Source organism: Halictus rubicundus, chromosome 12, assembly GCF_050948215.1.
Source record: "Halictus rubicundus isolate RS-2024b chromosome 12, iyHalRubi1_principal, whole genome shotgun sequence".
NCBI lineage: Eukaryota > Metazoa > Arthropoda > Insecta > Hymenoptera > Halictidae > Halictus > Halictus rubicundus.
Genome location: NC_135160.1, coordinates 10,595,110 through 10,611,250, shown reverse-complemented (window position 1 = coordinate 10,611,250; position 16,141 = coordinate 10,595,110). Strand labels below are relative to the sequence as shown.

General features: G+C 40.5%; 4 protein-coding genes across 7 annotated transcripts; 2 read left to right on the top strand and 2 right to left on the bottom strand.

Moving 5' to 3' along the window:
* Positions 1-2,332: 2,332 nt before the first annotated feature.
* Positions 2,333-5,602, bottom strand: Dnaseii (deoxyribonuclease II). The gene is made up of 7 exons (XM_076798420.1): positions 5,504-5,602; positions 4,747-4,865; positions 4,196-4,373; positions 3,406-3,898; positions 3,228-3,330; positions 2,622-2,760; positions 2,333-2,545 (listed from the first exon to the last, which is right to left on the bottom strand). Exons 1-7 carry the CDS (start codon positions 5,507-5,509, stop codon positions 2,441-2,443), a joined length of 1,143 nt encoding a protein of 380 aa, XP_076654535.1. The 5' UTR covers positions 5,510-5,602; the 3' UTR covers positions 2,333-2,440.
* Positions 5,603-6,158: 556 nt separating this feature from the next.
* On the top strand, positions 6,159-11,633 carry Vav (Vav guanine nucleotide exchange factor). Its single transcript, XM_076798262.1, has 9 exons — positions 6,159-6,459; positions 6,648-7,167; positions 7,242-7,310; positions 8,274-8,463; positions 8,670-9,032; positions 9,122-9,442; positions 9,513-9,917; positions 10,158-10,429; positions 10,515-11,633. The coding sequence occupies exons 2-9, from the start codon at positions 6,764-6,766 to the stop codon at positions 10,870-10,872; spliced, it is 2,382 nt and encodes a 793-aa protein (XP_076654377.1). The 5' UTR covers positions 6,159-6,459; positions 6,648-6,763; the 3' UTR covers positions 10,873-11,633.
* LOC143359911 (torsin-1A) lies at positions 11,390-14,063 on the bottom strand. Of its 3 annotated transcripts, none has more exons than XM_076798285.1 (4): positions 13,925-14,063; positions 12,796-13,041; positions 12,449-12,714; positions 11,390-12,276 (listed from the first exon to the last, which is right to left on the bottom strand). In XM_076798285.1, exons 2-4 carry the CDS (start codon positions 12,980-12,982, stop codon positions 11,674-11,676), a joined length of 1,056 nt encoding a protein of 351 aa, XP_076654400.1. In that variant the 5' UTR covers positions 12,983-13,041; positions 13,925-14,063; the 3' UTR covers positions 11,390-11,673. The 3 variants fall into 3 exon arrangements, with proteins under 3 accessions (XP_076654400.1, XP_076654399.1, XP_076654398.1); XM_076798284.1 differs by having other exon boundaries at positions 13,797-14,006; XM_076798283.1 differs by lacking the exon at positions 13,925-14,063 and having other exon boundaries at positions 12,796-13,218.
* On the top strand, positions 14,007-15,578 carry Cyt-b5 (Cytochrome b5). Of its 2 annotated transcripts, none has more exons than XM_076798294.1 (3): positions 14,007-14,156; positions 14,259-14,416; positions 14,667-15,578. In XM_076798294.1, exons 1-3 carry the CDS (start codon positions 14,007-14,009, stop codon positions 14,749-14,751), a joined length of 393 nt encoding a protein of 130 aa, XP_076654409.1. In that variant the 3' UTR covers positions 14,752-15,578. The 2 variants fall into 2 exon arrangements, with proteins under 2 accessions (XP_076654409.1, XP_076654410.1); XM_076798295.1 differs by having other exon boundaries at positions 14,629-15,578.
* The last annotated feature ends 563 nt before the right edge of the window (positions 15,579-16,141 follow it).

Here is a 16,141-nt window from a genome sequence, read left to right as displayed (position 1 = left end):
CCAGAACTTCAACCCTTCGATGACGACGACCGGCCAATCGTCCATAATTTCCATAATTATATTCGACTCCTGGAAAGTGAATGAAATAGTACGAAAGTGTATCGTGTCTAATAATATGTAATCAATTTTTCAGTACTCGTCAGAGTCGGAACGGTGTACCGATGTCGTCCCGAAATGTGAATATCAAAGAGTAATTTGTGCAACGTTGACAGGCATGTGTTCATTTGGATTAACCTTTCGACCGAGACCGCGAGAATATGGATATGAATATGACGCGGACAAAGCGAAAGAATTATTCGTCGAATCGGAAGGTAAATTTTTGACGGGCAGCGGCGAACGCGAATAACGAGCCGACCCGTCGACCCCGGTTGAAAGGTTAATAGCAATGTTAATCGCGAACGAACGACGCCCGCGTACGCGACAGATGCCGAACGGGAAAAACGAGAAGCAAATTTGAATCGCGAACGGTTAATGTAACGCTCGGTAACGAGGCCGAGTAATTACGACGGATAATCGATGGGAACGGTTGCTCTCGCGCAGAGGGCACCGTTTAAACAAGTTTTTCTCGTCCGTTCCGGGTCGAAATCTTTGAAACAAAGTCTATCAAAGGGACGGCGTAACACGAAACAGCGATAAACAGGGAACAGCCGAGGCTCAGTCGATTTCTTGGAATTTTCATTAAGGGGTGTTCTCCGCCCGCTAAACCTCGGCAGCCTTTCGCTTTCCTTCTTTCGTTTTTCTTCTTTTTTCGCCTTTCATTAACGGCACGTCGAGCTACTTTGAAATTTCCTTGGGTAGACAATAAGCACGGCCCAGGGAAAAGGAGGACGAAACAAGAACTCGGGCGTCGCTCCGCTCCGCTCCGCTCCGGGTCCGCGCGACTCCGCGAGCCTCCGAGCCGCCACTGCCTTTCATAAAATCCAATTTAAGAACTGCTTCTGATCCCCGGCTGTCCCTCTTTATTCGACGGTAATAAAGAACCGACGGGACCTCTTCTTTATACACTTGCAAGCAAACTGCCTTGAAGAGGACGGTTATTACTTTGTGTACCCGCGGGTCCGGTGTCGCGGGGGTAACAGCTCGCGACGAGACTAAACTTTCGCTAATTATTTGCGAACAGCCACCCCCACCCCTCCCAAATCTCAAGACATCTTTAAGTACATCGTCGTCCGAAATTAACACTAGGTTTAGGGACCACTAAAAGTGACAATTTCCCATTTCTGTGAATGTGTCCATCGAAATTTTTCAGCTATTGTTTTCTCCATGATGCATACCCTGAGAAATAAATTTGTTGAATGATTCCACATGGATGCATGTTCACCATCCCAATAAATTAAATATACTAGAACGCATCCCGTAAACCTAGCGTTGAAGGATCTTCGAACTCCTGTCACTTCGTGTAAAACAATCTTATAACGCTTCACCCGCTGTGACTTTAAAGTGTGAAGACTATACTTTTACGTTCTTGAACTTTGTTTTCTCAAAGTCCCTGGCCCGTTGAAAAGCAGAGTAACTAGACCAACGAGGTGCCTCGGGTTTTTCTAATGCCAGTGGCACAAAGCGCGATGAAACCGTGAAAAAAAAATCGCAGATCAATTTCGAAAGAGTCATTGTTAAGAGGAGACTTCCCTCCACGAGGCCGCGTTGAAACAAATATGGAAAAAAATGTTCAAACTCCGTAGAGTCTAAAGGAAAAGGGAGCCTCGGCTGCTCGCTCAGAGAATCTAAGTTCAAGGACGTAAAAATCGAGCTTTCGCTTATTAAAATGAGCGTAGGCCCCGCGATTTTGATCGCACGAAGTCGCAGAGATTCGAAAGTCAACGCGCGTCGAACTTTTTGCGGACACCTCGGACCGCCAAGGCCGAGCGGCCCGTACGTGCGTGTGCGAAAGTTGTTCGGAACTTTGACCTTGGGGACATATTTCATGGTCATTGGAATTGGTGGGGAGCTGCTCTTCGCGAATAACTACCGAACTTTCGAATGGTCCAAGTTACATGTTCGATAAATTCGCGTTGCTGTCTGGTTCTTGCGCGGCTCACGGTCTCGTCGCCGTTAGAACTGAATTAGTGCACCGGCACAATGCCAAATGTGTATCTAGATACCTCCGGCGCGCTATCGTCTCTCGCAATTTACCGAAAACAATAAGCACGCTCTCGCAGCGTTCGATGATATACAAGCTCTCGCGAGAAATATTCTAAACTGTACACGGCTCTACTCGCCGTATTTCTCGCCGTTTCACCAGTCTGGGTCTGTAGGCTCCAGCAAATTACGTTTAACGTCGAGAGAAAGAGAAAGCGAGAGAACGAGAAAGAGAGAGAGAGAGAGTCTCATATTGCCGCGACAGTTACAGCGTGATTTTATTGCGCTAGACAGGGGACATACAAGTTAATGAACTTTATTCTCGAGCTCTATCGTTATTAGTTGCTGGGGAGCAGGTTGTTTACGCAGGACAAGGCTCCACGTCGTTTACAGCATTCCGATAATCGTTCCACAACCGCGGCTGCTGGAAGCACATTGCTCCGCCGCCTCGGGAGTACTGCGTGTCCTGGGAAGAAACATGTTGCAATTATACGAGAAAAATCGAAACAAAGAACGAAAAGAGAAGAAATATGGATATTTACTGCTCTGTTAATGTCACCGACGCAGACCCAGTGAGTAGTCGTTTTATTGGTCACGGTAATGGCCCATTTAGAGTGGTCGCGGCTGCTCGAGAAGTCGATGTTCGCCGCTTCGAATTTCAAAGATTTCACGTTGTACACCCTGGAATGGAAAACCAACGTGAGAGAAATGCCGGCAACCAGCGAAACACTTAACATAATCCTCATCTATAACTCTTTCCAATCGAAACGAATAGTTACTTCAATAGCGGAGTAAACTATCCCTACAATCTCGGAAAGATCGGTTCAATATGCTCTCGAAAATAAACTCCCAAAAGTTCATTAACGCTAAACCTACCGAGCAGAAAAGCGAGTGGTTGCTTTCTAAAAACAGTCCGAATTTTTCCCTTTTCTGAACAAATTTCTACCGAAGTATATGCTTCAACAAAGTCTTCATAATTTCATCGATTATAAAATAAACCGGGCATTTGACCGTGGTAGGTTCAGTGTTAATTTTGCAAGAGCTCGCATCTGGCTGGCCCCTTGAACTGTGGAGTTTCGGCTCGTTCGAGCGGACCGCTTTGATTCCGCAGAGACTTTCGGGACGCGTTAAGTAGCATCGATCATTACTTGTTACGAGAGCAGGCGGAGGGCAGCTTCCCGCGGCCGTTCAGCCAGGATTGCACGTACAGATTCGTCCGCAGTTTCGGCGCAACGAAGTCGGAATACAGATCTGAAAGCAGCACGGCATAACAGAACCGTTTCGCGCGAACGTAAACGCTTCACCCCGGGACCGTAGCCTGGTTACCTTTCTGCCATTTGCTGGTTTTCGCGAACGAAGTGAAGTTCACGGACCCTCGGGAGATTATGGTTTCTTTGTTGTTGTACGGGGCCGTTTTGACGCGTTTCTGCTCGATCGCGTTCTTCAACATCGAATACTGTTCGCCGAGCAAATCGGGGACGTTCTTCGAGTACACCGATATCTCGTTGTACATCAGCTGTTTGCCGACGGTGTTGAATTGCTCGCTGCCGAGCGACACGCACAGAAAGCTCTGCCCGTAGTGCGTTCCACTTTCGGGATACGCGTATCTACCCTGGATCGTTACGTCCTCTCTTTTCGAAGGTCGCTTCAACACGCCGCCATTCGGCACCGGAGGAAAACCAGGCACGCTGTGAATTAACCAGAAACCCTGCTCGCTGTTAACAATCACCGCACCCTTCGTGTGTCCGTACTTGAAGACCGCCGGCGCGTCCGGCGGGCTGTCGTTGTACAGGCTCCACATGATGTTGTCCTCATTTTTCTGGAAGCGTTTCAAACAGTTCCGTTAGACATTTTTTTTTTCGACATAGACCAGAGATTCCTGGTTGCTAGAGAAACAAGAATTCGCAAGTGCAACCGGTTCCCGCGAAAGTGGTAAAAATTGATAAATTCAAAACCACCACCTAACTTCGCGTCGGTACGCTCCATTTGAGTTGATTCCTTTTCATAATCGTCGACGGACAACCGGAAGCTGTTGCAGAGCATCCGGAGACGGGTTCAGCGACCCTGAAGCGGCTAAAAGATTAGTACTAATTAACGTCTGTTCTATAGAACTTGCCTGGTCGTAAAGAGGCGCTAATGTTAATCCAGGGATAGAGATGTCCGAGCCAATGGACTTTGTGGACAATAGCCAACCGGTTCCAACGGTTCGGTTCGTAATGATCAGATACGCGAGGCCTTCTCTGATCAAGGGATTGCTGCTTGTCGACGTTTTCGGTAGCTTGTACAGCACGTACCTGGAAGATTAATCATCGTGAAACGATTTCTTTATCGCGCTCGTTTATGGGATCTACTAACACTTTATCTACCGGAATCCCGTTAATAGTAATAATCAATTTTACATTAGAATCCCAAATGAAATTGTTAAATTACGTTACTGGGAACGACTTTCTTGATTCACAATTGTAATTGTTGTTGCCATCGAAGGATCCATTAAAAAGTCATTAATCACGGCCCAGACGGCATAGATTTTCAGAAATTATGACATAATCGCCGGTAGATAAGCTTCGTAATTTTTCAGAGCGCTCGTAACGATTCAGACGCTTCGCAAACATGTGAAAATATTCATTGATAACACGCGTGTGGTGGAACAATTGCGCAAACACTTACCAGTCGACCGGCGTATTATTTTCGTCTCTGCACTGCAATTGATCTTGAAGATCGCCATTTACAGCACTGCAGATGATCAGCCACGCTACCGCGCGACCCAGGACACGTGTTATGGTCAGCTGTAACAAGAACGAAAGTATCTCCATGTGATCCGTCCCCTCTCCTTCGCGGTTTTAACGCAAATGGTGATAGCCAGTTAAGCGTCATTCGCAACTATTACTCATAAAGTGAAGTCACGCGGTGATTTCAAGTTCCCCGCCTCGGCGATCATCGCGACGATTAGAATTATACGAGCTGTTGAATCCTGGAAACCTTAATTGCCATTCCCTCCAGCACAGAGATTACAGTTTTCACCGTTAACGTTTTACCTACCGGAAACCTATTAATAAGCTCCCCGAGTTACCGTGCTGCGTTAGGAGCTTCGTAGCTTTCTCTATTGTTTCTATATTGTCATTAATATTCGTGGTATTGTGGGCGATTTGCAAACATAAATTTCCAATAATCGATCTACGTGGAAATTTAAAAAAAAAACGATAGCTTGTTTATTTTAATCAATCGGATCGAACCGAAGTTCAAATTTTCCTACAGTTTGAACCGAAGTTCAAATTTTCCTACAATTTCCCGGGCTAAGTTTCAAATAAACGCGTGGAAATCTATAGCTTAGTAAAAGAATTACGACAAAGACAACGTGCAAACGTTACCGAAAAACGAATCGGTAATAACGGATTTCATTAAAAATTTATTCTTGTGAACTTACAGACATTTTTCAGAAACGCAACGGGACTCGTCTCATCACTGTCTGTTCACTGCGCGGTCACAGGACTTACTGACTGACTGTTCACAATGTGCAAGATCCGTAAACGTAACATCGTTGCTACGTCACTCAACCTTATTCGTCCGATTGGCTGACCGCTTGGTATGGGCTTTGTTAAAAATCGCGTACCTTAACGCTATATAAATATAGTTAAAAATCATCAAATTTCGAGCCTACTTGATTTTGACACCCCCCCCCCCCCCCCTTACGCAATAAAATATACATCTTCATCTACTCTTTCTAGTTTCAGGGGAAAGAATCACTAAGACTCAATAAATTTTCATTAGAATTCGTAACATCGAATTTTAATTCTTATCAATGTAACAATATAAACAACAATCCAATATGCTAGAAAATCACGAATATGTTTCTTGTTTCACCTAAATTCTACTTTGAATAGCAAAAGCGATTTTCTTTTCTCTGCGAACTAAATGAACGATGTTGTACGTCTAAATAATAGAAACAAGCGAAATATCTTGACTTCAATCTACTTTTTCGAGTTTGAATGCAATTGAGAGACACACACAGCGCCATCTGTGATTGAACGCTTGAAGCGAATGGTAGCAACGAAATTTATGATATGATCGACTGCATTGAAGCAGCAATATGGCGGTCGCAAGCCACAGTGGGCCGAACGTCATAATATTACAATGAGAAAACAAGACATATCGTGTGATGGAATATTAACGTATTAACAACCGTAGCACAACGAGATGCTTTCTTAGCGATGACACTGCCTACGGAGTATTTGCAGCAGCACGACGGTTCCCATTGAGACACCTCTAGGAACCGACAGGGAACACAATAATGAGTCCTTCTATTGCAGTACTTGTTATAGAATATTCCTAACGCTGACAGAAGAACGAAGAAGCGACTCACAGTTCCTCCGGCGAATGGAGGTACGCGTCCAATTATATTATTTATCTTAATCGTAGAGAAACAACAATGTATCTTATCATAATAGATTTTTAACAGTGTTATCAACTAAAGTATTCTATAGATAATCTTCTTATTTCCTTTCATTTACTAACGTATCTACGAATATGTTTAGATAAACCTGATAAAAGGTGGTTTTATGTTTCTGTAGTTTTCAGTGCATCCAGAAGCGCATCTACAAAGTCTCTACGGCCTAATGCACAATTGCGTATCAAAGAAACTTGTAACGTAAACTTTTAATATTCTGTGAGCTCTACGCAAGCAACAATGAATCGAATAGACGGCGGTTCGGACAACGGCTGGCACGAGTGTGCAAAATGGTTGACTCGATGCGGAGCTCTAAGAGCAGATCACAAAGCAAACTGGCCGAAAGCAACCGCGATCGATTTAGCTTACACGTTGAGGGACGGAGTACTGCTATGCAACCTGTTGAACATGGTGGATCCCGGTTGCATAGATATGAAGGATGTCAATCAGAAACCGCAAATGTCCCAGTTCTTATGTTTAAGGAATATCAAAGTGTTTCTGTCCGCATGCTCGACGATTTTTGGCCTGTCCGAATCCGACCTTTTCGAGGCTTCCATGTTGTTTGATCTGACTAACTTTCATCGTGTACTATGTACATTATCCGCTTTATCCAATTGTCCACGTCTCAGACGCAAAGATATTCCGTGAGTTAATTATAATCTACAATTTTTCAGGCAGAACTTATATTAGTTTAATGTATAACATATTATCGTTACAGTGGATTCTCCGTAGGACACGGTAGATCGCAAGAAGACATATACAAAGATTTGCAAAGCGCCGGTGCCGGGTAAGCATCTCTGTTGTCTATCCGTAAAATACTGTACAGTTTACAAACGCTATCGACTGTAGCGAATTATTCTAAAAACATAAGAACATTAATGTATCCAATGTAATATACAACAGCACATGTACATATGTGTTGCACATTGTAACTCGTCAATAACTTCTGTCAATGGGTTTAGCCCCACAACAGGAATGGTAGCATTTACCATAAAGCCTAAGGCTATGGATGTAGATGAATCCCAAGTATATCAAGAATTACTTTGCTTCTCGAGTAATTCTCAGCACGACTGGCCTTCCGCGAAGAAGGTATCTGTCGTTTGTAATTTCAAAGATTAACGTGTTACACAACCAAAGTACCAAACATCACTGTATTCCGCTATCGAAACTCTATATCATTATCGCATAAAGTACGTTCCATGGTAAACATTCATTTGTTTCTGAGCTGTTTGCGATTTCGTGCAGTGATACTGGCACCACTGTTTTCAAGCAATAGAAAATGATTCGCGTGGAAGGGAACGCTTAAATATTTTTGTTAGTATCGAAGATAAAAGAAAAATTATACTGATATCTACTAATGTTTACGCTGATAGAGATTATTGTCAAGGTCTTTTGAAGATAGATGAAGGTAAGTGTAGTAGAATACGAACAATGACCTTCAAAAGACCTTAACGGTGGTCCCAGTCAGGAGATCTGTTAATGCGTCATCGTGTTTGCCCCCATTGATCAGTATAATTTTCCTCGTTCGCATTTTCTTCTATCTTTGATGCTGACAACACACATTTAGGTGTTCCGTTTCGCGTGACTCGACCTCTATAGCACCCACTGCAGAGTTTTCTGTGTTAAGCTATGCCCCTTGTTCTCAACGAGATGTATCATTGCTAGAATTAATTTTAAGTTTGCCAGAAATTTTACTTTTGTTTCGTGCATGAATAGTGCATGGCTGTTCGTTCATGTTTTTATGCTAAAGCCGTGAGGACGAAGGTCGCCGCAGAAGGTTTAGAAGGCGAGAAGGTGATGAAGCAGGTGGAGGAGGGGACAATGGAGATCCAGTCGGTGAGGAAGACGGATATGGAGCATTTTGCAGCCACGCTCAAAGCGAGGAGATCTACAAGGACCTCTGTAGTCTGCACTTGCCACCTCCTCCATCTGTTGTACAGGTCGTTATTGTTTTCTCCATTTTATTTATTTGCTATCTCCATATACATAGAATATTGGTAAACATGAATATTTATCTCAATGACATAAAATCGTGTGAGTCATTCAATGTTGACCCGTTCGTCTTGTTACGCTTCATAGTATCTACTCCACATTCTATTTTTATTACGAACGAATCCTATTTGTAATGCATTCTCCTTAAAAATAGGACGGTATAATCTCCGGAGGCGGGAAAAGCGATTATGTGATCCAGGAGCTCGTTGAAACCGAGCGAAATTACTCGGACGTCCTCAATAGTTTGCTCAAGCATTTTGCTAGACCGCTGTCGTCCTTGCTGCGGCCCGAGGATGCGGCGCGAATATTTTTCGGCATTAAAGAACTCGCAGAAATTCACGCCGGTTTTCACAGTCAGCTCCGTAAAGCCCGAGGCGGCATTGCTTTGGCACAGGTCTTCCTCGATTGGCGAGAAAAGTTCCTCATATATGGTGATTACTGCGCAAACCTTACTCTCGCACAAAACACATTGCAAGAAGCTTGCGCGCGAAACGAGTTAGTTAATCAAGAAGTTATCGTAAGTTTCCCAATACGATTGTCCGGCCCATGTACGCGTGTTTTACTCTACGTAGTAACTAACATTAGATAATGTTGTACCGATCACAGAGATGCCAACAAGAAGCTAATAACGGTAAATTCAAGTTGAGGGATATACTCTCTGTTCCTATGCAAAGAGTGTTGAAGTATCACTTACTGTTGGATAAACTAGTGGAAGAGACACCTTGCGATTGGTTGGACGACAGACGTTATCTTGGAAGAGCCAGAGAAGTTATGGTCGATATAGCTCAATACATTAATGAAGTGAAACGTGACTCGGACACGTTGGACATTATAAAGGACATACAGGCATCGATAATTGACTGGGACGTTCCGGAGGATGCGCAATTAAAAGACTTTGGACGGCTGCTTAAAGACGGAGAACTTAAGGTACTAATCCGGCAAGCGTGTTTGAGAATACGAATGTTAACGCAAGCAACGTGTCTTCATTACCTTGCAGGTAAAAGCTCACGGCGACCAACGAGTGAAAGCTCGTTACGCATTCGTTTTTGAGCAAGTAGTATTAATTTGTAAAGCGGGCAGAGGAGAACAATACTGTTACCGTGAGACTTTACGGTTGGACGACTATAGATTGGAAGATCACACAGGAAGACGAACAATCGGCCGAGACGCACGATGGACTTATCAATGGTTGCTTGTTCACAAGCAAGAATACACAGCGTATACATTGTTTGCCAGAACGGAAGATCAGAAGCAGATGTGGATCAAAGCGTTCCAGGACGCGATGGACAACGTTAATCCCTCCGCTTGTCGCAACACTAATCACAAATTTAAACTGACAACTTTTGACCGACCCCTTAGCTGTCAACGGTGCAACAAGTTCCTGAAAGGTCGCATATTTCAGGTAAAAAAGACGACTGTAAAGCTATGCCCACACTGAAGCAACATCTAGCAACTTTTTCTCCCCTCTTGTTACCTTCTTCTTGTATTCGGTAAAAACAGAAGAAGGTAACAATAGACTACAAAAAGCTGCTGGATGCTGCTTCTGGCTATAAGTTTGGTTAAATCTGGATACGGTAACGAATGTGTTAATAAGATAATCAATGGAAGAAGGTGTGTTACGGTGTATATTTCATTGGTTCAGGGATATCGATGTGAAGTGTGTCGTTATGCTGTGCACAAACAATGCATTGCACAATCGGGCCGATGCACGCCAGTGCCGTTGCCACCTCCACCGCCGCCGCCTCTACCATGCGAACGTGCTCTGTCAATGAAATTATGGTTTGTGGGTGAAATGGGCCGGGACACAGCTGCCAATAAATTAGAACCCCGTGAAGATGGTACATACATGTTGCGAATGCGGCCTGCAGGACAATCACGTTTGACACACGAAACGAATTACGCTCTTAGTATCAAGTAAGATTCTCCTACGCAAACTGACAAGAAATTTTCTAAATGTTAATCGACGACAAACTTCATAATGTTTATGTGAACGTTATAGGGCAAATGGAGCGGTGAAACACATAAGGGTGTTTAAACGTGACGTCGATGGAGCCGACTTATATTATCTCAGCGAATCTCGTTTCTTTAAGAGTGTAGTCGAACTTGTTGAATATTACGAACGGGTATCGTTGTCGGAGAATTTTGAGAATTTAGATCAACGTTTATTGTGGCCGTACAGACGTGTACTGGCCAAGGCACTATTCGATTTCCGTGGAGGGGAACGTAATCAGCTGAGTTTACGACGAGGCTGTAGGGTTGTTGTATTGAGTAAAGAAGGCGACGCCAAAGGATGGTGGAAAGGCAAAATAGGAGATCAAATAGGATTTTTTCCAAAGGAATACGTTGAAGAGGAATAATGATAAATTCGATTACTTAGGTATATTTTCGATATGATGGCACAGACGATTCTCAAATATTTTTTCATATTAATCGCGTCATCGTGCAATCATAACACTTTATTAAAACGCTCCTCAGTAGAGAACTAAAGAAAAGAGATAAACTATACATATATATACATATATAATATAATACATTTTTTAATACATTGTATAAAATAGGGACAAATTCATTCGTGCATCAATATCATTATAAAAAATACAGTTTATTTTATTGTTCTCTCAACTCGAGGTTGTGCCGTATCACAGTTATATATAAATAGAAAGTACATTTGCGTGTATGAGAATCGAACATATAAAACCAACTATATCTAGTGATTTGTATAAATGAAAAGAATTTATTATTTTTCGGTACGATATCGCGATATCATGGAATTTTAGAAAAAGGTAATTCATAAAAATCAAAGTTGTCTATCTTTGTATATTAGAATCATGTGGAAATATATTATATTGCCAAATGTTCATAATTGTAGACAACTTTTTTTCTTTATGATTATATTTTAATGTCAATTGTCCAGTTTCAATTGTATATACTGTAATTCTGTATCGTTAACAATGCAAATTTTAACTATTTCTTAGATAAATATATATATATATATACAAATACATTCGTAAGTATCGCTACACACATTACAGTAGCAAATTAATTGTACTATTTTTTTAACTGTTACACATATTTTCTGATTGTGCCAATGAGAATAATCAATAAAATTTAGTTCTTATTCAAACGTTAACATAAGAAAAAAATATTGCCTTGTGATCCTACAATTCACTATTATCTTTACTCTTCCTATGGCTGTATATAATAGAAGCTACCTTTTGCTCCAATCTTTTACAACCGGATGTTGCATAAAGATTGTGAGGAGAAGGTCCAAAAACAACGTAAGACATTGCAGATTTTACGTGATCTTCTGTAGGATGAACGTCTCTACTTTTAAAAGCTTTGATTAAACATTGTTTTATATGTGTTTCTTCGAGCGGTAAAAATGGCACATAATGATCTATGAGATTTGTGTCGATTGTATCGCTATGATGTAAACCACCTTTCTCATTGAAAGCTCCAATGCTTATCAAATTCTCAAAATCTTGAAGTTTAGTCTGGCTTCTGTGTTGACCTTCTCCCCAGAGATTTAATAAGTGTTGTAGGATTCGTGAACTGCCAGTATTTGATAAAAATATGTATATTGCTCTTGTAGTGTTCAACGAAGTTCCAGAAAATCTCCATGATTTCATTTGCGTAGTATAATCCAGAAATGGTACAAGAACATTTAACAAGCCTTCTGGCATCTTATCTACTTCGTCGAATACGAATATCGACCACTCGCATTTTGTTAAACTGTTGATAATAGTTTTACGTAATTCTTCCTATATTGGGCCAAATAATACAATATAAAAATTAACTTGTTTGTAGAATTAAAAATAGCATAGGACAGTATGTACACATTAGAGCTCTTATTACAGAGCAATAGTAAGAACACCAGCATACATTTTTCTTTTGTTTTAAACCCAACTCTGTAATAAAGCAACGAACATTTACCTTGTAGTGTTCCAAGTCTCGTTCTAAAGGAAAATCATTACGCCCATTGAAGAAATGATAAAACTGACTTTGTTCGCCTTTCTTGTAAAATGATTTAGCTATCATTTGAGCTACAAATGTTTTACCAGTTCCTGGAGGGCCATGGAAGCTCATAGCCAGAGCTTTGGGAGGATTGGATCGACTTAAATGCCCATGTAGAGCACTTACTATTACACGATGTGCAATATCCTGCCCATAAAGCTCACCACTAAGAAGATCATCTAATTCTACGAATAAGTACATAATTACAATAAACTTATTTTCAATATGAAAGTACGTATAACAATTTTCTAGTTTGATACACTTACTGTTAATGTCAGGCGAAATGTAGTCATCATTACAACATTCCACAAACTTACATGGTATGTATTCTACCGAGGCACCAAACGCATTGGATATGAACGATAGGCCTTTTCTCCAAAAAGAATCACATTTCCCAGAAATTGTTGCGAGGCCGATAACGATACATATATACAACAAACCGGCGAAATTCATTCTCTGTTTTTATTCGAATGTCCGTAAAGAGACTTGGACTCGATGAAACTTTGAAATATCTTGCAATTGTGTAGCATAAGTGGTTAACGATCATTCATTTCAACGCGAATTAATCAGCAAGAAAACATTCAATCGTTTCACAAAGAAATGCATTCAATTTGCACGCTTAAACTAAACTGTTACAAAATTCAGATATTTGCACATAAATCGAGGCTTCTGATTGGTCTAACTTCTAGTCAGAACTTCGCGCTACAAATTCGGAGGCCCAAAGTTACTCAATAGGCCATATAGTTTTGTAAATCAAGGTTTTTTATTAAAAAAAACTAGCAACTTGAAAGCAATTTGTTGGTAAATTGGCACTAGACATTGGCCAGAATCTGTCACGCCATCTAGCGGCGGTTTTGATGACTCGGGCTGGAATTGCAGGTTATGTTTTTGCTAGAAAATTACCAAAACAGCCGCTAGATGCCGTTACCGATTTTGGTCAATGTCTGCTGCAAATCTGCCCGATTCCGCTGGCAGGTTTTACTGTTTTTTTGGCATTCCAGACTTGGCTATTCGAGTAAGAACTGGATTCACACGTGTACCGGTTTTTCATTAATCGAAAATAATTTTCTTCTACGATGCGAACTTGTTGCTACTTATTATTGAACTAATACGGTGACTATACTTTATCGATCTTATCGTGATAGCGAAAGAAAAAATTTCGAATTATACTGATTAACGAAGTCCATTGCTATATTAGCAGAGAGGAAATCTCCTCTCTGCTATTAGAACCTGGCATAAGATTCGCATCGTCTAAATACATACTAACCGAATCGCTAAATTCAGACTGTGGCGGCTGCTAACAGACAAGCAGTCGAAATTGTGCGTTCGATTTGTATTTTCTAACGAGTGTTAGAACTATTCCAAACTAGACATAGTTGTTATTATTTAACTCACGTTCTATTCTTTCTGCACAGCGGTACTTATATAATACTTAACGACCTTCAGAAACGTATTCTTTGCTGATAGAAGAAAAAATATGGCGACAGAAAATACTACCGAAAATACGTCCGATGCCGCTCTTCCTCAAATATACACTCGAGCAGAAGTAACTAAACACAAAGATGCCAATGATCTGTGGGTTATCATTAATCGTAAAGTGTACAATTTGTCATCGTTTCTGCTTAAGGTTGATATAATTATAATTTCTTAATTTCAATGTTTCCACGTACCATGTATTTTCTGTAAAAACACGTGTTCAAGCTCTTATATTGATTGCTTGAAATTTAAGCATCCAGGAGGAGGAGAAATTCTTATGCAAGTGGGTGGCGAAGATGCGACAGAGCCTTTCGAGGATCTTGGTCATTCCAGCTATGCCAGAAAGATGATGGTAGAGTACGAAATTGGAGAAATCGAAGATGAACCTGTTGTAGTGGTTGACAAGAGCAGGTAGAAAATTATTATATTTAAGTTACTGTATATCGGATAGCATAATTCATGTTCTAACAGTTGTGATAGCAAGCTTACTATATTTATAACAACCCGGTTGTGGGCTAACTTTTATATGTAGCTACAGAATGCGTGTTGTATATGTGAATTGTGCTTGTGCTATCCGAACCTGTAACATTATTAAAATTTTAAGACTTACAATGTGTAAATAGTCGATGCTGCAACGTGTTGTGATGATTGGCAATTGCAGTGGTTTTTGGAGGCCATGGCTGATACCTATCGCACTTGGAGTACTGGCGACTCTTGTCTACCGTTACTTTATCAAAGCACACTGAATCATTCCTGATATTTATTTTTTGTAATTTGTATTATACATAAACGATTGTTACAAACCAGAGGATATTATGTATATTGCACATTATCACGATTTTTTTATATCATGGAATTGCACATAAGAGCTGGCCTAGCGCAACAAAATATACAAGACCGGAGAATTTATTTGTTCGAGTGAAATCAAGAGATTTATGCATATACAGTACGATCGGGGTCATGATGAGATGCTATCAAATAGTAAACAGTATTTCGTATCGACGATGATTCGGAAATGAATCATGGTCAAAGACAAAGGGGAATGCTATTGGATGCATCAGGGAACAGAAGGAAAACGGGACGTTAACGAGGGCGAAAGCTCAAGACGTTAACGAGAGAATACTGTATACAGATTTATATGTAATATAAATGTTTGTAGAATATCAGTACACTGACTACAAATAGATGAAGAGATTACTTTACTGCATTGAGCTTCCTCAGAAATAAAAGAACGGAGATTCATTCGAAAGAAGCGATATAAACTTGAATTGAACGAAACAGTGAATTCAAAACAACTTTTCACACATACAAGTGCTCTTATATTCAGTATAAAAACTCACGTGTAACAAAAGAATGAAATTAGTTGAAGAAGTCGATGGAAAGTCTCGAAGAAGAAGGTATACTGGAGTTTCATAAATGAACATGCATTTACCAGAAGAGGAAGTTTTCATTTTTATAGTTTGTTGCAAACGATTATTGTAGCAATGCATTTTAAAAATACAGCATATTACTGAACGTTCATTGTACATTTTTGTGTATTGTATAAATAAACTACTTTTTGTTATGTTTCTTAGATGTACTCTTGGATTGTATACCGCTCGATTATCAATCGCAGTTAACGATTCAATTTTTAATTTAATCGATGTATAATCAGTGATCGATGATTAACTAAGTCAGTCGTGATTGCTCATTAGCGTTGATCAATCGAATTAAAAATGTTTACCGATCAACTCTTACGTAGGCAACCGGTTACACAGGTACGCATATACTACATTTCTTTTAACAATGTCTTATGTCCGAAAAATATCACAAAACTGCCATAAATGCTCATTCTGTGTATATTACTACATCGATTTATATTTCTAAAATAAATATTTATGCAAATAATCTTACATTAAAGCTTAAAATTTATTTATTCATTATGGTTGCCTACATAAGGGGCCAATTCGGTGCAGTTTCTACTTTACCGATTGGTACCGATACCGGCCGCATCTCGACAAACATAAATGTGACAAGTAGATGAAAAAGAAAATTTCTATTTACTGCATGTCTATTAATAATACAGAAGTTTCTTTCGACGCAAAAAAGAAAAAGAATAAATCGCATTCAAGGTTCATAGTAGAAATGAACTATACA